The sequence below is a fragment of the Mauremys mutica genome, chromosome 8 (assembly GCF_020497125.1).
Source record: "Mauremys mutica isolate MM-2020 ecotype Southern chromosome 8, ASM2049712v1, whole genome shotgun sequence".
Classification (NCBI taxonomy): Eukaryota; Metazoa; Chordata; order Testudines; family Geoemydidae; genus Mauremys; species Mauremys mutica.
This window is the reverse complement of record NC_059079.1, coordinates 31043121-31068645: the sequence shown is the minus strand read 5'-3', so window position 1 is coordinate 31068645 and position 25525 is coordinate 31043121. Positions and strand designations below refer to the sequence as shown.

At 40.8% G+C, this 25525-nt stretch overlaps 1 protein-coding gene and 1 long non-coding RNA gene across 2 annotated transcripts in view; one reads left to right on the top strand and one right to left on the bottom strand.

Moving 5' to 3' along the window:
* Positions 1–254: 254 nt before the first annotated feature.
* On the bottom strand, positions 255–25213 carry LOC123375308. Its single transcript, XR_006581391.1, has 3 exons — positions 24969–25213; positions 4608–4884; positions 255–301 (listed from the first exon to the last, which is right to left on the bottom strand). It is a non-coding gene; the product is annotated as an uncharacterized LOC123375308 (long non-coding RNA).
* Positions 4863–25525, top strand: part of LOC123375306 — a 187512-nt gene continuing 166849 nt past the window's right edge. Inside the window, exon 1 of the mRNA XM_045026068.1 lies at positions 4863–5057. Within this exon, the coding sequence (XP_044882003.1) occupies positions 4997–5057 (61 nt within the window). The 5' untranslated portion in view covers positions 4863–4996. The remainder of the gene's footprint in view (positions 5058–25525) is intronic.

Here is a 25525-nt window from a genome sequence, read left to right as displayed (position 1 = left end):
GTTTAAATAAGAATATTCACTCATCATTATTTATTCTTTGGCATTCATTACTCTCCAGATTTAATCATGCAATCAGAAAACATACACAGTAGCATGTGACTTAAATGACCAAACACAAACCATAGTTAGCCCAGCAGATAGTCAAAGTGATTAGTTTGTGAACATCTCATAGGATAAAAATTGTTCATTCAAATTAGGGTCCTTTTCTGCAAACACATATGTACATGCTTACCTTTACGCACAAGACTAGCTTTGGCACCTGCAGAAGTATCACTTGCATAAATGTTGGCAGGATCACAGCCTAATGGTCAAATACAAACAGCAAAATATATTCTCAGAAGTAAGGATTGGTTCATGAATGAGTCATTAAAATAAAGGCTAAACTTTGTCATAATTTATTAACAGCAATTAATTTAACAACCCCTATGGAATTATATTAAAATATTTGCATTTTTATTTTATTTCATTAGTTTATTGTTTATTATGGTAGTACTAGAGGCCTCAGTCCGAATCAGGGCTTCATTGTGCTGGGTGTTATGCAAGCATAAAGTAGAAGACATTCCCTGCCCACAACGCTTAATCTAAGCACGTTTATATATATATTAAAAAAAAGCCTCTGAAGCAGAGAACAAAGTGCTCCAGCTACTCCCAGAATTATATTCATACAGTGTTTCACTAGTAACTGCTGAGTCTCATTATGCAGTATCATTCCACATAGTATGACCATATGTAGCCAGGGCTTGAACTGAGATGGGTCAGTGACCTGGCACGCCTTTTTGTTTGTTTGTTTGTTTGTTTTTTAGGGTGTTCTCAACATAGGCCCTGGAACCAGGGCGGTTGACCTGGGTCATGGGCCTGCCATGTTTGGCCAGGCCAAAGGTGAGTGGTACTGTAATATGGAGCACCAGGTTGCAACACTACTAACTCAGATTTGGACGGGGTGAGTGCAGGAGCCCGTGGGCCAGAAGTGACAGCCTGCAGGTGGAGGGAAAGTCGGGGAGCAAACCCATGGGCCACCCACACTTTAAATGACACTCTGCGACTCCTGGTTCTCAGGAATTTACCATTCAGAATCTCACTGTTGTTTTATTTTAAAAAGCAAGGCTTTAGCTCTTATGGTTAAGAGAAAAAAATCTTGACAACATGTACCCAACTGTACCCAATGCAGTAATTCATGCCTGAATCTGTAGAGAGCCTGACACGGTGGCTCTGAGTGGGGAGATCTGCACCCTTAATTTCTATTTGGTTTTAGCTCAAATGTCCGAAGATGATGATTTAAATGTCATCCTTTGTAATTATTTCACTACTACTAACTCCTATAAGGAAGGAAAGAAGAGGATCACAGATCTGCACAGTTTGGTGTGATCAATACTCCATTTGGTGCTACAAGTGGAAGGAATTTTGGAGAAAGGCTGCTTGCCACATTTTTTGTTCACTTTCCTCCACGACCCTCCCAAATGCTTCCCACGTTTGTGCGTGTGTGTGAAAAGGCAGCAGGAAGTGCCCTAGAATGTATCTGAGCCCCAACAAGGGGGGAGCCAATCCCAGGAAAGCCTGCAAACCCTACATCCCACCAGACACCACCTGCAGATTAGTGAAAACCAGGTCTGTTCAGGTGGTGGTGTGGCTCAAGCAATTCCTTTCTGGCTCTTGTGGCTGCTGCTTCTCCTCTGCTGGAGGCTTAGGTAGCCAACAGCACTTGGGTTACCACAGTGTCACCTTTTCAAACTCTCTTCCACAACTATGAGGGTTAGAAACTTAATTTTAAAAAAATGAAAACTATGATTCTAATGGCATCCCAGGCCTCTGGGATTCAGGGTTTCAGGGACATTCCTATTGGGTCTGTGCCTTTGTTTGTCCTCCCCAATGATGCATAGGAACTCTACTGAAGGGAAGTCAAACCCAAGGAGTCAGCAGAGAGTGCACGATCATATTCCGAACATTTGCAGAGTCTGTTGTGAGCGGCCTCTCATTCTGGCATCTCAAATAGGTACAGCTTGGCTTGTAGATAGAGCTTTGGAGAGTACCACCACTCTTCTTCCATAAACACCCCAAACTGAGCTTTAAATATAATGCCTACTATACTCGGTTTGATTGCAATCATCTATTTTAATGAGACTTTTCACACCAGAAAACTAAATGTCTCTCTTAAAAATGATAAATGAAAAAGCAGGTATCTATACCACAGCAGCATTTTTGCCTTTCATTCAGGCTTGTTCCAATATTTATTGACAAGCTAGAAGGCTTTGGGGTTTCTCTATTTTGGTTTTTGCTTATGAATGGTCATTTAAACTGTACAGTGGAAGCTTTGCATAAAAGCAGTACACAGAATTATTGCTCTGGAATATACATGCCTTTGGTGTTTCGCACAGCTGTGGCCTGTTTTAAAGACACAATATTTTTGATAAGAGGGTGACAAATAGTATTTCAGATCCTGAGTGCAACTGTACAATATTTTTAGAGTTTACAGATTAGCCCTTAAAAAGCTTATGGTGTGAGTATGGAAATTTGAAAATATTCCCTAGTTCATGTCCATCAGAAGACTGCCAACCAACTTGTGCAATAATAATTGCTCCTCTTGAGCTTCTCTAAATTGGCCTGTCAGCTTTTCATCTGTTCTGGGGGAACAGGGCTTCTTCTTTCCCTGACCTTCATTGCTAGATGGAAGGCACAGTATGCTGCAGATGCCCAATGTCCTGGAGTGCCAGGTGTGGCTCTTGTTCTGCCTTTTCTCAACATCTCTGCAGGTAGCTATGGCCTTACCATTATAACAGGATCTGCTTTCCTGTGCACCTCTGGCCCTCACCCATGCTGCTAGAGAGCAGTTTGGGAAGAGCATGGGCACCAGATGACTTTTGGGAGACTGTGAAAGGGATGATGGGTGTTTGAAACCTGCTCCCACAATTCCCTAGGGTGAGAATATGTAATCCCACAATATGCCATGAAAATTGTCCAGAACGATGCAGTGAGCAAAGGACTCCGATCTACCTACCCACACTGCACTGTGTTTAAATCAAAGAGAAGAGAAATTGAGATGAGAAATAAGGGGAGCCAGAAGACACTTGCGAAGAACAATAGTGGATTTCTGCAAGATAAAGCCAGGCCCCCTAGCAGCAAAAGCTCGGGAACAAGGAGGCATGGCTGTAAGGCTCTGCTCCATATACAGCCACAGCCCCTCATAGAATGGAGAGCTGCTCATTCTTGTATGAAGAGAAAGAGGGAACAGCCCCCCTCTACAGCCCTAAGTAGCTGATTGCTGAAAGCCTGAGTTCATGATTAAGATCGATGGACTTTGGTTTCAGCGCTCACTGTTCAAATGCTTTGTCTCTCAGCCCAGTTTAGTAATCACCACTTTCTTGTAATTTAGCAATCTGGAAACAATCAAACCTGTTCTCTCTCTTCGTGCTATAAAAAGTTAGGAAGGGAAAGAAAACGACAGCACACTCTATATCAGTGCAGCGTCACTCAAAAGATCAGCAAACTTAGATTTGGGCCTGAACTATAATTCTGGATTCAAATACCCACAACATTTTGGCGAACTTGGATCTAAGCCCAGATGAAAACTTTATGGCTGTTCCCTACCTCTCATGGGCTGAACCAAAATCTTAAATACCCAAAGTTCAGGGAGTTTTGTAAATTCAGCATTGTATTTAAATGTCCACCTTTCCTTGGAGTGAACATAAGACCAGTTTAAAGTTTTCTATGATTTTTGGGTCTGGTTGTAAACATTTCCCACATGCACCACTTTATTTATGTTGAGCTTCGTAACATGTTGGCTTTCTTGTAACTGTGTTGGGACATTTGTGTGAAGGTTTTTTTTGTTCTTTTAAATCAATAAAATGTACTTTTTTTTAAAGACAATGGAGCACTCAAGAAGTTTAATAGAGAAGTGTGTCAAGCTGCTGGCTTTTTATTTTAAGGCTGCCATGTTAGGCTGTGTCCTCCTAACAATATGAACTAGGAGGCAGAAGGACTGAATACCTAGCAGTGCTAAGTCCCTTTTTCTTTTATCTAAAGTCATCGTAAAGAAACTTGCTGCCTCTTTCTAACTTGTAGCCTTCTATTTCTGTCTGGATTTTTATAATTAGTTGTTCATTCCAGAAAGACATTTACCAGGAAACCAATTAATTTTGGAAAATAAATTTGAGAGGTTTCGCTCATGTGTAATGTCTAAAAAAAATTCTGCCTGAAGTAATTACAGTATTTTTATGAAGTAACAGTTCTCCAATTTAACATAATTCTGTACTTGTAGTTCACTCATTATTGCCTCTTCGTCCAGCCATTCCCCTTCAATAAATAAATAAATAAAATTACTGTAAATTTTGGCACAGACTTATAGTTGCATCATTTTCTTAGAAGTCACGTGCTTTGGATTTCCTCTTGTTTGTGATACACTGAAATGTCTTTCAGATGTTTATAAAAAAAATTCAGGAAAGCATATTAATCCTACTAAAACTTCCTTTACATTTTTTTATAGCCAATAAATTAGTCTACTGTGTCTTATCAAACTGCCACATAAGTCTATGACTGAACCTTATACCACAAGGTCAGGCATTTACTTAGACAGCTAGATTGGTTAGAGGGAAAGCAGACTTAACTAAACGTACTTTCAGTTCCTGTTTCCAACTGAGACTCTTCTCTGCCTGGGGCCACGCCCACAGTGAAAGCTCATTGGTCGGAGATGCTTCCACTTCCTACACAAACAAACTTCTGCTGTATTGCTAAATTGAAAGAAGCAGCTTGTTGTCATGGTGTATTCTAAAGTCTGGATTCAGGACAGAGGGATAGTATTTTAGTTGCTGATATGTGATGCTGACGCTGTGCTGCATGAAGAAGTTTTCATTTATAAATGTTGGACTTGTGCCCAGACTGCTATGGTAGAATCTGGAAGAAAACACAATAAGGAGAAGAACGTCAGACCAATTTTGCTGGAACATATGTGGGGGGAAAAAGGCTTTAACAAAAGACATTTTTCAAACAGTGAAAGAACTAGACAATGGACAATAGTTATGAATCTTTAAAAATCTATCCTGCGTCAACCTCTATTATCCATGCAGGTAACTATGTTCTTCATTATTAAGCTAAGGAATACCTGACTGTATCTACCATAGTCTGTATTTATATCAGGGGAGGAGAAGAGGGCAGGGAAATAGGAAATAGAATAGAAGCCACTGCTTGCATCCGAAGAAGTGGGTATTCACCCACGAAAGCTCATGCTGCAAAACATCTGTTAGTCTATAAGGTGCCACAGGATTCTTTGCTGCTTCTACAGGAAATAGAATGAAACTTTACAACTTCAGTGCCTGTTGTTTCAAGTTTATTGTTTTTCTCCTTTAATATTGTTACCAAAAACAGGATCTTGGAGAAAGGGATGGTTATGAAAATGTGTTTGTCTGAAGTGCTTATTCAGTATTGAATAGGAATTTATTATTAGGTCATAGCTTTAGCAAATGTCTGATGTTTTGGGTCTGTCCCACAAGAGACAGTGCTGTGTCTGGATACAAGGTACTGTGAGCGTGTCACAAGCCCATATTCTGCAAGATAAAAGTTATAAGAAAGAAGTTGTGCATTTTTGGTACCCGCTGGATGTGTGTGTTTTTGGCCTCCAAGGAGAACTTGGGCTGTTATGGAAAATTACCCAAGGTTAGGATCCACAAAAGAATGAGGGGTTCTAGGTCCTTGACTTCTTAGAGTACTCCTTGGTTGTTGGAAGTGGCATTGTCCAAAAAATGAAAGGTAGGCTGGGAGGAAACCTATATAAATAAACAAGCAGAGCTCCATTTTTTGATCTTCTAGAGTTAAAAAATACAGCAGAATTTGTAGCTATGGTAGATTAGTGTTCAGATTTTCAGCAGTTATAAATGGGTGTAACTGAGCTATGCTGATTTACACTGGCTGAAAACCTGGCCCATATCTTTTAAAATTTGCCTTGACTACTATTTTTAAATTTTAAAAAAATTCACACAACATCAACGAAGGCAAATTCAACATGTGTACACTTAAAAAGAAGGGCAAAAGCAAAGACATAGGACCAGGTATTGCAGCTACTTACACCTCATGCAACCCCATTGACTCTAGTGCGGTTGCATAGCATGGAATTTAGCCCACAATGTATGTATTGCTATAATTATTATTATCTGTAACCGCTGTTTGAGGTCACTGGACATGAGTCAGCACTCCAGAGACAAGTTAGGCAGGTAATAGATACCAATCAATATTAATAAAACTTTTGCTTGGCTCTTAAAAATAACAGCTTTGAGGATCCTATTGCCATCAAAATAGGAAATACTAACCTGGTATATACACACAATTTAAAAAATGCAGATAAAATTGAGTAGGATTATGTTGCCATCCAAGAGCGATCTTGGCAGAGTGGTGACGGGACACGAGAGGAAAGAACAGAACAGTTGGCGGCACCTTTGTTCTAGATACCTCAGTTGTTAGCACTAAATTAAACATTATGGATGAAAGCTGCAAATCATGCTTTTATACAGAGGTGAAATGCTACAGGTGGGAGACAAATGGAGTAAAAAGTGAACGAAGTTTACCATGTGAATAAAAACCTACCTATCCTCCTTCAAGGATCAATTGGTCATTGTTCCAAGAGCACTTTTTTTCCCCTTCTTTTTTTAAATGCCATTTTACTTGTTGGCAGATACTACTTACATGCTTCGGAAATTGTGTTAATTTTCTCCACAAAGGCCTGATCCTACAGTCCTAACTCAGGCCAAACTGCCAGTGAAGCAAATGGAAGTTTAAATAGGAGTTAGGACTGTGGGATTGAACCTACAGATGACCATTAACACACAACAGCTAACAGTGCTGCATTGAGATTATATGGTGTTACTTTTGTCCTTAAATCAGGCAAATGTCAGGACTCCCTAACTGGGTAGGTTGGCTATTTCAGATGCTGTGTTGGTGAGGAGGACACAAGCAGCGAGACCGAGTAGCTAAATGAGATGAACAAAAACCCAGAAGTACCCCTCTGGAAAGCAGTATATACCTCTACCCCAATATAACGTGACCCGATATAACAAGAGTTCAGATATAATGCGTGGACAGCGTTATATTGGGGTAGAGGTGTATTATTATTTACCTTTTTGCCAACCACTGGTGCTGTGTTTAGTGCTATACAGACAGAGGAGTATGCAGTGTGGACAGAATATAGGCTTGGCCTTGGCTCCCAGAATTTACAATCTAAACAGCAAAGGGTTTGTAATGCCAACAGATCCAGAATTGGTCTGTCATAAAGGAAATTCTGGATGTGTAGAGCCAGTGTTCACTCCAGCAGAGTGGGCAAGTAGAGGGTGTGACTGAGAGAGACTGGAGTGCCCAGGTGCTTTGGCTAGTTCTAGTTTCTGGAAAAGACCCTTAGGGTCAGCAGTGCACAAATTAAATCAACTTCAGGGTGCTCTGTAACCCGTGCCACCAGGCTGAAGTGGACACAGAATATGTGGTGCCATATTGCTGAGCCCACGTGTCCAGAACTAAAAATAATAATAATAATAGTGAAATTGGTTTAAAAATAGAGATTAGAAAAAACAATATTTTTTTTGGCCTAATTCTCTTCAATTTGTGTTCAATCATTTTGGACTCTTAAGTTCAACCCTGATTATACGCTCAGAAAGGCTGTTCGCTACTTGGTGCGGACTGCTCATATCCTTTCCTACCTCATGGGTATGGGGACCTGCCAACCTATCCTTCTTGCTATCTACACAAGATAGGCAGCTGCCCTCTCACATACTCCCTCCACAGTCCACTACATACCTCTGGCCTGTATTCACTTGTGCTTTTCATTCTCTTGCACTTCTCCTCTTGCTCCCCATCACATTCTCCTTCTCTACCATGCCACTTTCCCTCTATCTTCTCAACCTGCCTCCCGGAAGCCGCTTCCTGCTCCCCACATTCCAGACTCCGTTTTCTCTCCTCCTTCCTAAATATCCCCTTCCTTTCTGCACCCACAGTCTCATTCCCACTACTTCCACATTCTCGTGTCGTCTACCTGGCCTCCTCGTCTTGGCAACTAAATGGCTACCATATTCCCTGATGGCAATTTAGTTTCAGCCCCTGTGGAAACAATGAGAGGGTCCAGATCTCAATGAAACAGAATGGGACAGGATCATGTTCACATACGGAGGAAGGGCAGAAAAGAGGTGTGGGGGGAAAAACTAATAGAAAGAGCTTGTAAAAGCTCAGATGTTACTTTTCTAGAGCTGAGAGGCTGATATTGACGATATCTGCCCGAAATACTTTGTTGATGATAAATTGTCATGGCTAAAATGGATAGGTTGTTTTGAGCAGTTTTTGTGGCATCTGGAATTGTCAATAAGAATAATGAGCACCAAGTAAACTGCCTTACATACACCATGAGAAATGAGATTGACAACATTCTGATAACCGCAGAATGTGTGGTATGCATTTCATTAGGAAATCTGAGGAACTCTGATAGAAGACTTTAGGAACAGGTATCAAAGAAGGGACAGCTACCTCTAGGAGATGTACCAAAACTCTACAGCATTCCTGGAAAATTAATTGTGCCCACCCGGAGCTTCTGAATGCTATAAATATTAGAAAAAGGGTCATTAGGAAATATTATGCAGATCATCAAAGCAGGTGGAAAGGATACACAGTGAAAAGGATCACAGAAAAAGCAGATGTTTCTTAGTCAACTGACCACTGTGGATATTTACACCCAAAGTGTATATAAAATATCTCCAGATCTGAAAAGTAACATTTTGTATGCATATTACACTCACTTTGCACAAGTGTAAATGGCTACAGAAAGTGGAGAATGAGGCCCAAGGTCTTTTGGCAGCTGTACTTGTGGGAGTAGTGTTAGATGGCAGCTGTGGAAATAGGGGTGGGGAAGAATGTGGGATATTTGCTAGTTGGCTCATCCATCAGGGAATATTTATTTGTTCATTAATGTATTTTATGAATATTGTACAGGTTACACAGTACAGTACTTTGCTGATTATTCTTTGTTCAGGGTTTACAATCCATGACTTGATAGAAAGTGTGCTCTGGAATTGGCAGTGCTCTGCAACTTACAAGAAAGAGATGGGAAAAATAAGCCTTTGAGACAATTATTCAAGTAATACATTATAACTTATTTTTCTTTTATTTTTTTTAAATATACAAACAAGACTTCATTATCCCTTTAACATTGCAATGGGGAAAAAAAGCATGTAAGGAAAATATAAACACAATTATAAAAAATAGGAAGAATACTGATGTAACTTTCTATTCAATTTCATAATTTGCAAATTAATCCAATGGTTCAGCTAACAGGATGGGCGAAATTCATCTTGTGTAAATCTATTGAATAACGAGACACTGTAAACTTAAAATTTTACCTAAAACGTAAGTGTGCTATGAAAGCTTTTATAAAACCTTAAGCAGATGGAACTGTTTGTGGATTTTAGTTGCACTGAAATGAGCTGCTTTTAAGCAGTCTCTTGCTAGAACTTCAAGCTCTGCAGCGCTGAGTTTCTGAAAGTGACACTGACTACAAACAAAAGTGAAACTGGTGTTGTTTTTCCTTGTCCAATCTCAGAGAAATGGCAAAAGTAAACAGAGAGCTTAAGTGGAAGTCAAATCCTAGTGAGGTAAATAGAAAGGAACATAAACATTACCAAATTAAGTGTAAAAATGTAATAAGAAAAGCCAAAAAAGAGTTTGAAGAACAGCTAGCCAAAAACTCAAAAGGTAATAAAATGTTTTTAAGTACATCACAAGCAGAAAGCCTGCTAAACAACCAGTGGGGCCCCTGGACGATCGAGATACAAAAGGAGCACTTAAAGACAATAAAGTCATTGTGGAGAAACTAAATTAATTCTTTGCTTCAGTCTTCATGGCCTGAGGATGTTAGGGCGATTCCAAAACCTGAGCCGGTTTTGTAGGTGACAAATCTGAGGAATTGTCACAGATTGAAGTGTCACTAGAGGAGGTTTTGGAATTAATTGATAAACTTAACATTAACAAGTCACCGCGACCAGATGGCATTCGCCCAAAAGTTCTGAAAGGACTCAAATGTGAAATTGCGGAACTACTAACTATGGTTTGTAACCTGTCCTTTAAATCGGCTTCTGTACCCAATGACTGGAAGATAGCTAATGTAACGCCAATATTTAAAAAGGGCTCTAGAGGTGATCCCGGCAATTACAGACCAGTAAGTCTAACATCAGTACCGGGCAAATTAGTTGAAACAATCGTAAAGAATAAAATTGTCAGACACATAGAAGAACATAAATTGTTGGGCAAAAATCAACATGGTTTCTGTAAAGGGAAATCATGTCTTACTAATCTATTAGAGTTCTTTGAAGGGGTCAACAAACATGTGGACAAGGGGGATCCAGTGGACATACTGTACTTAGATTTCCAGAAAGTCTTTGACGGGGTCTCTCACCAAAGGCTCTTATGTAAATTAAGTTGTCATGGGATAAGAGGGAAGATCCTTTCATGGATTGAGAACTGGTTAAAAGACAGGGAACAAAGGGTAGGAATAAATGGTAAATTTTCAGAATGGAGAGGGGTAACTAGTGGTATTCCCCAAGGGTCAGTCCTAGGACCAATCCTATTCAACTTATTCATAAATGATCTGGAGAAAGGGGTAGAAAGCGAGGTGGCAAAATTTGCAGATGATACTAAACTGCTCAAGATAGTTAAGACCAAAGCAGACTGTGAAGAACTTCAAAAAGATCTCACAAAAGTAAGTGATTGCGCAACAAAATGGCAAATGAAATTTAATGTGGATAAATGTAAAGTAATGCACATTGGGAAAAATAACCCTAACTATACATACAATATGATGGAGGCTAATGTAGCTACAACTAATCAGGAAAAAGATGTTGGAGTCATATTGGAGTTCTCTGAAGACATCCACACAGTGTGCAGCTGCAGTCAAAAAAGCAAACAGAATGATAGGAATCATTAAAAAGAGGATAGAGAATAAGACAGAGAATATCTTATTGCCCTTATATAAATCCATGGGACGCCCACATCTTGAATACTGCATACAGATGTGGTCTCCTCATCTCAAAAAAGATATACTGGCATTAGAAAAGGTTCAGAGAAGGGCAACTAAAATGATTAGGGGTTTGGAATGGGTCCCATATGAGGAGAGATTAAAGAGGCTAGGACTTTTCAGCTTGGAAAAGAGGAGACTAAGGGGGGATATGTTAGAGGTATATAAAATCATGAGTAATGTGGAGAAAGTGAATAAGAAAAAGTTATTTACTTGTTCCCATAATATAAGAACTAGAGGCCGCCAAATGAAATGAATGGGCAGCAGGTTTAAAACAAATAAAAGGAAGTTCTTCACACAGCGCACAGTCAACTTGTGGAACTCCTTGCCTGAGGAGAAGGCTAGGACTATAACGGTTTAAAAGAGAACTGGATAAATTCATGGAGGTTAAGTCCATTAATGGCTATTAGCCAGGATGGGTAAGGAATGGTGTCCCTAGCCTCTGTTCGTCAGAGGGTGGTGATGGATGGCAGGAGAGACATTCACTCCTTCTGGGGCACCTGGTATTGGCCACTGTCGGTAGACAGAATACTGGGCTGGATGGACCTTTGGTCTGACCCAGTATGGCCATTTTTATGTAAGTAGCCATAAGTAAACTGGATTTAAAAACTCTATTCACTTACGACATTAAAAGAAGGTGACCTTGATAACATACAGTATGTAGAGAGTCTCCCTGAGTGCCTGCTCCACAATATCCCTCCCTCAACTCAGTGGAAATGCTGATATTCAGCTGCAACAGGGACCTCTTTTGGACCCTACTATGAGGAGTAACTTCAGACACTTGAACATAGCCTTTTTTTTAACTGATTAATACACACAGCTCTATCTTATTTATTGTGTCTTCCCCGACTCCTTTTTCAAATGACTCACTGTTAAAGAAAGATTTATTTAAATTCTTCAGTGAAGTTCTCTTCTAATGCAAACCGTGATTCTGCCTCTAGCAGTACTAGATGCAGTAACTCAATAGTCCTAAGATTTCTTTTCTTAATTCTTAAATGTTTCCCTTCCTCCTTCCCTTGTGGGATAGGTGAGAAAAGCAATTGCCTCCAGTGCTTAATGCATCACAACTCAAAAACTCACTCCATCCTTGTAATTTTGAATCCCAGCCCAGCTGGTGGTTCCTGGATTTCAGACTCTGAATATGAGTTCAGCACTTTTAAATCAATCACTCTGAACAGTATTTCTGTCAAAAAGAAACCTTTTCTCTCTCTCTTTCTTTTTTTTTCGGGGGGGGGGGAAGGGGGGCAGGAAGGCTTTCTTTATTTTCAGAGGCAGGCCCTGAGAAGTGAACACACTCATAAATGTACCCAGTATGTAGATAAATATTAAATCATATATAATTCTTTCCATTTATTTAGAGTGATTGTTCTATTCCTCTTGTCTCTCAATCCAAGGAAGATTTCTGTACTTCACTGGATTTGCAAATAGCTCTACTTTTCCCATTTATTTGTGTTTCCATATCGATGAAAACACTTCAGAATGTTTTAGTAATTAATAGACTGATTATATAGAGCATTGCCCCCTCTGCAGAATCAGTAGAGCTCAACTGTATACACTCTCTATACAGATATTAGCTAAAGAAGATTCTCCCTTTGCTCACGTGGATGGGGTCTGCACTTTTTGGAGCAGAAGGCTTTGAGTTGTATTCTGGCTGTCACCATGATGTTCTGAGAGTGCAGCTCTGAAGTCCTAGGTGGACAATTACTCTTCAAAAAATTGAATCCTCTTGAGTTGGATCATGTTATCTTTTGTACTTAAAAAAATCCACCAATTTATGAAAATATGTTATGAAGTGATTCACTTTTGTTAATGGTCCTTAACAATCCTCCTCCTCCTTCCTCAGTATCATGTTGCACCAACCTTACTTTGGCCCAAAAAACTGGTTGTGACTTGCTTCACAGCTTACCAACAGTTTCTAGTTTGTTCCACAGTGATCCTTGGACCACATGCTCCCTTCTCCCACAGCCTCAGCACATATCCTATGGTGCCATCTTCCTCTGAGAAGTCAGATTAACCAGAGAATTAAGTTCAGGTTTCTTGCATTGTAGTGCAGACAGAATCATTGAGGGAGGTCTGCAGAAAAACTTGAATCAGGCATTTTTGAAGTTAATTATGTATGGACAGTTATTTTCTTTATAGTTTAATATTTAAATTTATAAATGCATCATGTCAAAGTAAATATTATAAATGTCATGAACATGGACTGGATCTAACATTTTAAAGGTGTTTTATGCATGTTAAGTTGGTTTATATTTGCAGAACCTTTTACAAAAGATACAAGAAATACATGTGGTATAAAGATATTATTGGAATGAGTTTGGGGTAGTTGCTTTACTCACAATGAGTAGAGCTGGTTGAAAAATGGACATTTTCATGAAAAACTTTGAAATTTCACATTTGTTTTCATGCTGAAGTGTTCAAAATGGACCCAAGATTTTTGAAAACAAAAAGAAGATCTGAAATGGTCTCCGGGGAATTTTTTAATTAAAAATGTTACTGAGACATTTATCAAAATGTTTCACTATGGAAAATCATAACCATTTTGATAACACTGACAATTTTTTATGAAAAATGTTTTTCATGTTTTAAAAATAAGGTACTTTTGAACAGCAACAAAAAATTGTTCAGAAAATTTCAACCAGCTTTATTCACAAGTGGTGAATTCCTGACTTAGAGCTATTGGGTACTGATCACATTTGAAAAAAATGGCAGCTTATTTTAGTTGCCTCTATGTATTCACTTGGGTGAAACTCTGAGCTGCTCCTTTAAGATTATATCTACATTATACACACACTTAATGCTGCCAAAAGTGATGTGTAGCTACATGCTAGAATGAAAAACATACTGTGTACACACTATGGAGTGTAGCTACTCATATCAGTGAAAGGCTCTGATAGAGGGGAGACAAGTAGGGAAAGGCTTCGCTGCTCCCCGCTGCCAGAGCCTTTCACTGTGGCGAGGAAAGTCTCTGTCAGGGGGGAGGCAACAGGGAAAAGGTTCAGCCTTTTTCCACCTCCTGCCTCCGCTGCCACCAGAACCCTTCCCAACTCCTGGAGACTTTTCTTTTTCTGCCGAAGTCTTTCCCTGAAGTGGGGAAGGGTTCCAGCAGCAGAAGGTTACAGCCTTTTCTTCACTGCTAGAGTCTTTCCCTGCAGTGGGGAAGGGCTGCCAGACCCTTTCCCCACTGCTGGAGTGTTTTCCTGCAGCGTGGCAAGGCTCCAGCAGTGGGAGGCAGTGTGACCCTACACTGCTCAAAATAGCAATGTAGAGGGGGGGCCTGGGCTTGGTCCAATAGAGAGCATATAGGGTATTTACTCCACAGCTTTCAAATGTATCTTCACTGGCTTAATCCATGCCTCCCTGTCTACACTGCTATTTATACCTGTGCTAGGGGGGCTATGCATGTATGTACACTGCACGCTTCCATAAGAATCTTATGGTGTAGACACACACTAAGAGGCACAGCACAAAACCAGTTATCTAGGGGAGAAGGAGCTATGGCATCTTTAAACCACCTTTATGCCCTCCCAATTCTAGGCTGCTGCACAGCTTCTGGAATAATTTAGACAGCTCAGAGTGCCTGATTATGGGACACAGTGCTGCCCAGAATCTCCACAGTGCTACGTGCTTCATCCCTGCCCTTGACACACCTTTCCTGTCTCCAGCCCTGACCTTGGTATGTCCCCTAAGCATACGAGGTCTTGTGAGGGGTCCCTTGGAAGGCAGTCTCATCCCTTTAACTTTAGATTCCCATTTTTGAAAACTTTGGCCATATATCTTGTGATGCAACAAATGAAATGTAGCCACATGGATTGTCTTCTGCATGACAACAGTCGGGTGTGTGGAGGGCAGTCCATCAAAAATAGAGGTGTTTTTATTCACCCTCTTCCTTCCACTCATTTACCTTGACTATCTCCTTCTTAGTTCTTGTCTTCTCTTCCTTTAGAATTCCCTGTAGCGGTAGAGTACAGATTAGGCAGTCTCTGAAGGCTGCCTGCTCTGCTTTGAGGGTAACCATTAGGGATGCTCAGAGAATCACATTCAAGGGCTTTCTCTGCCAGAGCATGAGAAGAATGCTATCCCCATAGCCAGGCTGTCTTTCTAGCCTCCAGCAGTCAAGGAGCTGAATCTGCAAACTGACTTCTTGAGCCCCTCTAAAAGCAAACTTCCAAAAGCACCTGCTTTACCACGTTGATTCATGTTGTATATTCCAGGCAAGAGAGGAGAGAGGGGCCAACAAAATAAATCCTTAGTCAGAGGCAGGTTTCTAAAGGGTGAAAGTTAGTACACTTATGCATTATGCTATTTTAATAACTGAAAGGACAAGTATTTAAAACAGAGCTCTTAAATGACTAAGCTGGGTGTGGAAGAATGTTTTTCCCCCGTTGGGCCCCTTACCATATGTACAGTATTATTACTGTAACTGTATTGCACTACGAATGATTTATGCAGTGATTTATCCACTCTACCATGACTGTCACCAATATCTATTATCAGCTCATATTCAACCCTTTTACAATGGCAATATATGTAACTTTGTATGCTGCTGCTGCATTACTTGCTTTTTAAGCAATAAGATACTACAGGGTGTGCATTACTGGCCACTAGAGCATGCCTCCATGTGTTCATTAAGCACAAGTCTGGAGACAAAGCGCACACCCGCTGTAGGAGCATGATTTAAGGCCAGTCATGTGTACCCAAAATCATTTTATTGTGATTATAAAGTGAACATTGTCAATTTAAAAATATTTTTAAATGAAAGTTTGGTCTGTAGCAAACTAATCTTGTTATGAAAAGCAGGCAGGAAAAGGAAAATGGGGGAGGGGGGAATGAAACTTATTTTGGTGCAATTTTTAACCTGTTTCAGATGCTACAGGTTTTTGCCTAAAGAAGCTGCCAAAATCCTGTAAGTGTCATTTCTTGCTTTCATAGCTGGTGCTGCTTTGAAGTCCTGTTACTTGTGACGCAGTGGCTGCGCTTTGCTTCTCTAGCAAATGGGCCATTTTGAACTTTCATTTTCTGTTAAAATTAAATCAGGGGAACTCGACAACTCAAGACTGGTGGTTTTTAAAAAAAAGTCACTATACCAAATTCAGCCCGCTTTTGTTAGTAAGCAAAGTTTCTTATTTCCCCCCCATCTGATGGCTGTTTGGTTTGGTGGCCTATATTAAATGAGTTGGTAGTGTCAGTCCAATGCCTACTGTACTGAACTGACAGAAACCGAACTATCCTCTCTCCACAAGAAATTGTCACACACAGGCTTTTAGGCACATTTCTGGGACAGTTAGGGCCGACGAAGCGGGGGGGAGGGGGGAAGCCGGTACAAATTACCGGGGCCCTGTGGTCCGGAAGCCTGGGGCCTGGCTTCCCCGGTTTCGTCAGCCCTGTTTAGATGGTCCGCCCTTGCTGGGGGCCCGAAATTTTTTTTTTCATCGGACCTGCTCTTGGCGACCCCTGGGGACAGTTTGGGGAAGCTTACCCAGAGGCAGCACATACTGTACCTGTTCCATGGATAACAGAGGATTCATTCTACAGGGTCGCCAGCTCAACAGTAAATTCACTTAAAGAGAGGGAAGAGTGGTTCCAGAGTGTTTAATACTCTCAGTTTCTATTAAAAAAATACATTGGAAGATCAAAACAGCTCAGCTGCCAGTGAAATGAGATAAAAATGGCATTTGGGCAGATAGACTTCAAAATGTACTGCTCCTGCTTTTTTATTTCTTCAGTGGTTTAGACCTGACTGGCACTTCCAGTGCAGTTTCTGATGGCTGGGCTGTTTTTCCTTTTTCAGCCTCTCTCTCTTCTTCTTTTTTTTTTTTTTAAGGAGAAAGGGAAACGAGAGGAGTAATAAGGGCATCTGATGTGTCCTTTGTAATAAGTAGGGAAAGATCCTAAACACCCACCTGCCACAAGAAGTCTGTTCAAAGTGTTTGAGGGAAGGCGCTAAGGAATGATTCTATACAGAAAGTGATTCAAGTGGTGATCCAAGGCATTAGAAGATAATTGAGTAACCTTAACATGAATAAAATATACTTATCAGTTTTCCAGTGATTATGCATCTCCTGTATTGTACTGAAATAAAATATTGTATTTTATTTCATTATATGGAAATCTTAGACCCCCCTATTGGCATCATATTCCCCTGGGATCTTCAGGATAAGGAAGTGCCTTTGGAGATACAATCTTCAGTTCCAACCAACACTGCAGCAGCATCTCAGTGGTGGATCTACAGGATTCTCTCTCTTTCTGCAGTTGGAAAGTGCAGGACAGGGGCTAGGCTCCTCTGGATTCTACCTCCCAAATCTATTGGTAAAAACCCTGGAAGCTAACCCACTCTACCTTGTCACTTGATAATATGGAACACCTCTTTTAGCAGGTCCCACAGGTAGCTGAGGTTGATGCGTTGCTTGCAGTGTGGATCCACTGTAGGTATTCAGAAAAAAGATAAGAACTATTGGATCCAGTGCAGAGGTCCTCCATGTAGATGGCCCTGTATCTCTGGTACATACTGAGATTCTTGTGGGTCCCATGATATCTGCAAGTCCTGGGGGTTAGATCTTTGTCTTTCAAACACTGCACAAATGGAAGAATTCTTAAGAAACTTGGCAAGTTTCTTCTTCCCCTTTGTAGGTTATTCTCATGTTGGGGAGAACGGAGCCCTAAAATGGCACCAGTGGTCACCACTATAATTTTTTTTACAGTCCTACAGAAATGTATGTATGTACAGCAACGTGAACTTGATTTGGAAGAAAACTGATTTAAAAAGTAGAAGGTATTCTAAAGATTTGTTTCTTGTTTTATTACTGGCATCTGGATATGAAAGGACATAAGTTAGGTAGCTAGATCTAACTGGCATTTTTGATGTACTCTATATACTTATACCCACACCCCAAAAACTGCCTCTCATACCGCACCTCTGTTCCAGACTTATGTGTATCATATGTTACTGTACTTATCTTGATCCCAGTTGGTCTTAAATTTATTACTGATGCTTACAATTTTTTTGTTTTAGCTATCTGTGCATGTTAAACATAGGATCCTAGCAAAATGTCATTGGTGGAAACATGCTACTTCCTTATACCCCCATAGTTTCCTCCACATTTATAACTAACTGCATTATTACTGCACAGATACACATTTGCAGTCTCACCCATTGCTAAATGGCATAGCAGAAAAGTTGTGGTGGTGAGTTTTTTTGTTTTAAAGTGAAGCCTGCAAGAACAGAGACAGCTGGCAATGTCTCTCAGTCCAAGCTTGTCCACAGGAAGTGGCAGAAGAGGGACTCTGACTGGCTTCATGTGGAACTGGTGGTGTCTTTTTAGCCCTCCCCCATAGGGAGATGGTCATAGGTGTCCAGCAGTAACCAGTCAGTGTCAGTTTCCAGCCGTGCCTTTTGTGGCCAGAGGCTGTAAAAGTAGGAGGAAGAGGTGCCTTGGGGGATTTCCTGCTCTCTGCTGGTGTCCATGCCCTTGGTGGGGTTTGGGGAGAGCAGGCTGTGGCCCTGGCTGGACTTCTCTTACCCCTTGCTCCAGTGATGAACCCATGAAGCTGCTGCTGGTGTAATTTGACTCTCAGGGAAATAGGCTGTTTCTCCCTTAGCTTGTGTAGGCAAGGAAAGTGGGCTGCTGTTCAACCTTTGTGCTTCTTACACGTGCTCTTCACCACTGGTATCATAATCTAGGACCATCTCTACTCCCTGCCCCCTGGGGTTACCAGCCCTCCAGGATTGTCCTGGAGACTCCAGGAATTAAAGATTAATCTTTAACTAAAGATTGTCATGTGATAATTCCTCCAGGAATAAGTCCAACCAAAACTGGCAACCCTGCCCCAGTGGTGCGGCAGCCTGGTTCCCAAGTGCTGGCCTTACCCCTGGGAGAATTTCCTGTTGTCTTCTCTCTATGTTCCTACCATGGTGAGTAACTTATGGCCCACTCCTACATTCAGGGAGAACAGATGAGGGCACTTGTATACCAAGATAAGTACCTTAAACATGGTTAAGGCAGACAGAACTCTATATAGACTGTAAGATCAATCCTTTAGGGAGTGACAGCAGTGATCTGTCACAATGAAACATAACAGCCTTCTACTTTACTTATTGTTAATTGGGGCTGTGCTGTATATTGTGTCATCATGTGCTCATTTTACACTCATTACTGGGCTACACCCTAAGATTACTCACAAATATCAGTTAGTGCGCAACAGGGCTGCCTGCGTTCACGTTGTGTCCTGCATTGAGCACATTACACTGTGATCTGTATTGGCTTCCATTTTGTTTGTAGAGGAAGTGTAAAGTGTTGTTTTTAACCTTACACTGTAAGCAGCTTTGGTACTGACTGCCTCTCCATATGTAATTTCACAACAATTGAAATCAGCTGAGGTGCACCAAGCTACCAATTTAACTGGGATAGGGCTTGTAACGGGTCATTATCAGGCAAAAGTCCTCAGCAAAGGTCGTCCTACAGAGCTAAATGTAAAACCCATCTTTTCAGCTATGCTTTTCTGTAGAAGCACCCTCACTTTCATACTTAGATGTCTACCAAAACCTAAAACCAAGCCTACTTCCTGTCAGCAGAGAAGGGTGAGACATATTAATGTTAGCCCTTTTACTTGTGGAAGGCACTCAGACACTGTAGTGACAGGCACTATGGAAGAACCTAGATGCATATGCTGCAGGAAGATTTGTGATAGGGCATTATCAGAGAACTGTCCTTGAATCTGGAAATGACTCTCCGGCCCCTGGGATCAGGAGAGTCCAGACTTATTGACCTTATGGGCTCAATGCATGGCCTATTTATTTCCCTGGCTTTTTCTGATGAGGCGGGCCAACTGAAGTAGAACTGTTTTGAAGGGGGAGATTTTAGTTATGGTGGTTTGGGAGTTTAGTGAATATCGGTCCATTAAAACTTAGTATGATTATTTGATAAAAATTGCATGGGCACCTAGAATTTGGGATTAAGTCTCTTTGGTAATGCAAAGCAAATAAAAACAATTACAGTAATTAAAGTTGTAGGGTTGGTTTCTGTATGAATTGACACTCAGTCTTTGCTCATGGAGGTGGGTGGAGGTAGGCAGAAGGCTGTTTCCATATTGATAGGGCAGGATGCAGCTGGGAGGAAGCTAGAAATTCTGTCATAGGGTCTGCAAACAATCTAGTGACATCAAATGGATGCTAGTGCTTGCTTGAAATCAGTAACAGGGAAGATAATGGAAGGAAGACGAAATAAGGGGAAAAAAAGAGTACTATCCATTTTTTCAGCATGCTGCCCTTTCTTTGACACATACCAGTTTCCTGTGTGTTTGTATGCGTGTGCACGCGTTTTTAACGTACTTAGTTGTGTGTCAGCTTCTTACCAAGTCCCAGAAACCACCCCTTGGCTGGCCTCATTTTTTAACTCAGTAACTTATTACGGTAAAGTTGTAGTTAATAGTTTCTGGAAGATGATAGCAGTCTGTCTTTAAATGTACACACTTTGGACTAAATGTTGAGAAATCATAGGTATGTAATGCAAATCCTGGGTGTGCCAGCCAAGCCTGTAGAAAAAAAGCTCGTTAGGATTAATCTCTGGCTGGGTGACTAATACAAAGGGAATGAGTTACTTTCCTCCCTGAGACTGCAGAGATTTTGACATAGCTTTCAAAGGGGTTCCACTGGAATGTAGCTGGTCATTTTGTGCAGTTAGGTATGTTATCTGGTGCAGAGACCCTTGCTTTAGACCTCACAATAGCATAGTAAATTAGAGACACACACAACAGCACATTCCATACCAGGGCTTAAAACAAAACCTCACACCCAGTTTGGACTAACTGAATTACCTAATTAGCCAACATACTTTAAGAGCATTAAGAGCAGCAGCATATGAGAGCTGTCTTACCTCCTGTTTTGTTTCTTGAGCTCTGCCAGATTTTTATGTTTGAAGACCTGTGAGTATGAAGCGATGCATTTGTTACATCCCATCTCAATCTTTGTTTCCACAGTGACTTCCACATGTAATATTAGCAAAATGACTTGCTGCCCTAGCTTAGTAATGCCATGCATATGTTAGTAAGGAGTAGCTGAAGAAGTGTCATTTTATCGATAGATCTATGAAGTCTTTCTTGGGTAGAATACTACTTACTGCAAAAGGATTTTATTTTATTTTTTTGCTGCAAGTGTTGTAAACAGCTAATAGCAGTCAAAATTGTCGATGGTATGTAATTGTTAACCCCATAAAAAGAAAAATAAATGGCTGTCTTATCAATAAACTACATAGAACGGACTGACACACAGAAAATTTCACCATAACTTATGGTATTTCATCACATTGCACTGCATTCCAAGTAATTTATCATGGCAGTTGTAGTTTAGATTGAAAATCTTTATTTTTCCTGCCTCCACCAATTTTTTTTGTAAATTTCATCTGTATTACATATTTTATTGTAGGTATTTTATCAGTCCTGGTGAGGATATTAGCAGAGCCTTCTAAAACTCTTGCCAGTTTTCAAAGAGAATTAACAGAAAGGGTAGATTTTCCTGATAATCCTTTTAAAATTAAAATATAACACCAAAACATTGTTTAAGTGACATTGATGGTCTGACCTAAACCAACTAAAGCTGGGAAATTCAAAGTGAACAGCTGACACTCTCTGGTTAAGGGCTCATTGTGCTTATGTATTGAAGCCAGAGACTGGGAAAGCTCAAAAGATTCGGAGGTCAGTTCAGATAATATCCAAACTTTTGGATGCTTATCTCAACCCCGTTAGTCTGGAGAATGGGCTAGAAATCTTCAGGATCAGGCTTTCTGGTGAGAAATGCAGCATTTCTTCATTGATCCGAACATGGCGGCAAAATGAGGACTGACAGATGCATAAAATCCATTCATGTAACAGGCCGCAACTTTTAGTAAACTTAAACTCAGGGAACAGGTACTACGCACCCATCCCCCATACTCTCCTATACCAGGCATTAGGTGGTTCCAATGTGGGGTTTATAGGGCTCCTACCATATCATCCGTAACTCTGGGTGGCTCAACTCAGCTCACTCAAGAGTCCTACCCTTCCAGGCTTTCTCCAAGGGAAACAGAGGATGCAGAAGTGTGGGGACCTCACCCTGCGAGGGCCACAAGATCTCAGTCTTTCCCATGAGCCCATCAGCAAAATCACTGGCCTTTTGCCTCAGCAAATTTTATCTTTTTAACTGCACTGGAAACTGGCTGCAAGTTGTGACAAATTAACATCGCAACCAAGTAACTTAGGTATTAAGCACATTTCTGCTTAACCTACTGTGGCTCAAATGTGCTGCAAAGAAGGTGAGAAGTCTTCCCAGGCCTCTGCCACTTGGCTTTATGGCAGAAAAAAATTCTTCTGTCCCCCAAGCAGGCAATTAGCTAGACCTTCAGCATCTGCAAGGCCGGATTCCCATGCCTAGTTTAGACTCCAGATGGTCCATGCTCTGCATCCCCTTCATGTTCCCCGACCCATTGGGGTGGGTGGGTGGAATTTTTGGTCAATTCATGAGGCGACTGACTCTGCTTGCACTAAGTAGTTGTGCTTCCTTCCCCACTTAGCAGTAAAAAAGCGAGTTGTTACACAAAATATTTTTAACCAATAGAAATGGACCTGAGCCACAAAGTTGGGATCAATGTCTGGTCTTTCCTAAAATTTGGAGTGCTCTGATCCCACATTTTCTTTCTGGCCCATCTTTATTTAAAAAATGTTACTACACTTTTTTAAATATCAAAGGTTAAAGTTTTGTCCTGTTTTAGTTTTGAACCAAATTGTGCTATTCATCCAAACCAGTTCACCATACAGTAGTACATTGGGTATGTGGGTATTAGCTTCATACACTTATCTGATATACGGGCAATACTTGGGCACAGCAGGACTTGTAAAAAGTATCTCTTATAATACTTCCATAATTCATGTGATTTGTGTATCATTCTAGGAGTTGATGTTAAAACTCACTAAATATTCATTCTGACTTATCTAAGAAATATCCTGTGATGTTTCACAGCGCTAGTCCTTTAAAATGGATGGCAGATTTTTGTACAGAAAAAGGAGCTTTGTATTCCCATAGCATTTACATTTTTCTTGAATAAGCTAAAACTCCAGTTAATTTGAGGCAGAAGAAAAGCCTTGCCTCTCAGCCACTAGCACTAAGGTTAGCCCATATTTTACTGAACTGTTGCAAGCGGAGCCTGGAATCACTGATTAATGCCAGAATCTCCCTGTAGTTTCTCTCTCAATGCATTACTTTAAAATTTGCATAATTGTTTAAAGTTGCACATTTTGCGGATACTGCCCCTGTTAAATGGTACAGGGAAACACATTACATTACATTACTGACAGGATCAAAACAGAAAGTGACGCTTTTATGCAGTTGTGTATTTTGTGAATCAGGCCTGTAATTGGAATGTATTCATGATTTCCTTGACTCTGCCCTGTGCTGCTCCGCCCCAGCTTCCCCTAAAATAATCCACGTAAACTCCAAGGATATTTAACACATTTTGAGCTGTCCAGTTCTATGTAGTTCCTTGTAAAGTAACTTGGAATGATGATTCCAGCTCTGTAAGACCTGTTCAGACAGAAACTCACACATACACACAGCAACATATAAAGCACGAACCTGTTAAGGATTTCACCTTTTAAGAAATGACAGAATAATTACAGGACAACATGTCCTTCATGACTAAAAACAACCAAGCTAAAGTGCTTTCAAGGCTGGCATGGCCTACTTCTCTACTGGCAAGCTGCATAAATCATAAACTGTTAAGGGATTGATTCATGCAATATGTGATAGAGGAGTCAATATAGTATGTGTGCGTATAAAATATGTACAACACACGCAGATACTGATCTAAATTCAGTTCTTAGTTATACATGTGAAAGAGCATACTAATAAATATATATATTCTAATATTAATATAAAATATCCAGGATACCCACCCAGTCATGCTTTTCTAATGAAGGGTACATAAGTGCTTCCATTTTAAACCCTCTTCATGAGAGGTTTTGTAATGGCTGTTAATTCAACCTCAGGCTGAAACCTGGTATATAAGAAGTTCTCAGGCCTGCAAGAATGTTTCTGGCTTTGTAAAAGACAAATTCTGTTACCTCATTTTAGCTATTTTTTGGCTGGATTAAGATTAAAATGTTGTGTTTTAAAAGAAAAAAAATCTTACCCTACCTATGTACACACTAAGGCTGTATTTTTATAAATCTGTGTTGGCACTTTGAGGTACATTAATGGCCCTTGGAGTGTCAGTTTGGGTGGATAAGTGGTAAATTTTCTTGCAAGCCTCTATGACGTGATATGCTGCCATTGTCTTTCAGATACTGTGGATATTCTATACTAGTAAGGTGGGGTTTCTCTTTCTGTACATTCTACTGTTCAGACTGCAAATATGCTCCTGTTTTAACTAAGGCCGAGGAACTCCTGAAGAATCCAAATGCAAGAGTGACCCAACCGCCGCAGGTTTTTTTCAGAAATTAAAGTTGTCTAGAAATCAAACCTACAAGAAAATTGTACCTACTCCAAGCCCTGGGAACTTCTTCTCCCCTACCTTAACTTTGAGGGACAAAGGACCCTTTATAGAGCTTCTGTTTGTGCATGAACAATTTTGCACACAGACATATAGACTGTTTTGAGCACGGTCATCTGCATGTGCAGGCATTAGATTCTATTTTTTGTTCATGCAGATAATAGAATTTACATGCACAAAACTCATTTTGGCTCAGTGTAGAGCTTGGGAGGACAGGTACTTAAGGTTTGAAGGACAGATGCACAGCAGGGGGCTGGTGGGATATATTGTAGCTGGGTTAGGAATATTGAAATAGAGATGCCACAAAGGAAAGATAAAGATACAATTCTCATCTGTGTCTGAATTTCACTGAGCACAAAAGGAATTTAAATGCAAAGAGCAAAGTAACAATAGTATTAAAGGTACGCAATGGAGTTGGCACCCACCTTTTCAAGCAGCCAGTCTGGTTGGATGTGTCTGTGTCCTTTTAGTTCTGGTGATCCCTTTCAGAGGTTCTCAGGCAGTTTTTTTCCCCCAGCAACTCAGCCCTCCTGCCAAGTCACACACACTATCTGCATGTGAACCAAAACATACCCCTTCCAGGGTATACCATCCACCTGGACCCATCTCAGTACCCCTCAGGTGGTGTCTATAGCCCTCCCTGGGCTCAGTCTTTAAGTAGTCCTAGCCCTGATATGGCACCATATCCCCAGGGCTTCCTCCCTGAAGACGCTATTTTCCTGCATCCCTCCCTGGACTCAGTCCCTACTCAGTCTCAGCAGCCAGCCAGGAGCTTCTTCATTGCTCCTCTGGTCCCTGCTAGCAAATTGGTTTTGGCTCAGACCTAGCAGACAGCTAGGAGCCTCTCGCTCCCCGAGTCCCTGCACTCACTGAGCTGTCTGTGGCCCTGCATCTCTTCCAGCCAGGTACACAGTCCTTTCTTCTCCTGCTCCAAGCAGAAACTAACTGCTGCTCTGTTCTGCAGCTCCTTGTATATGGTCCT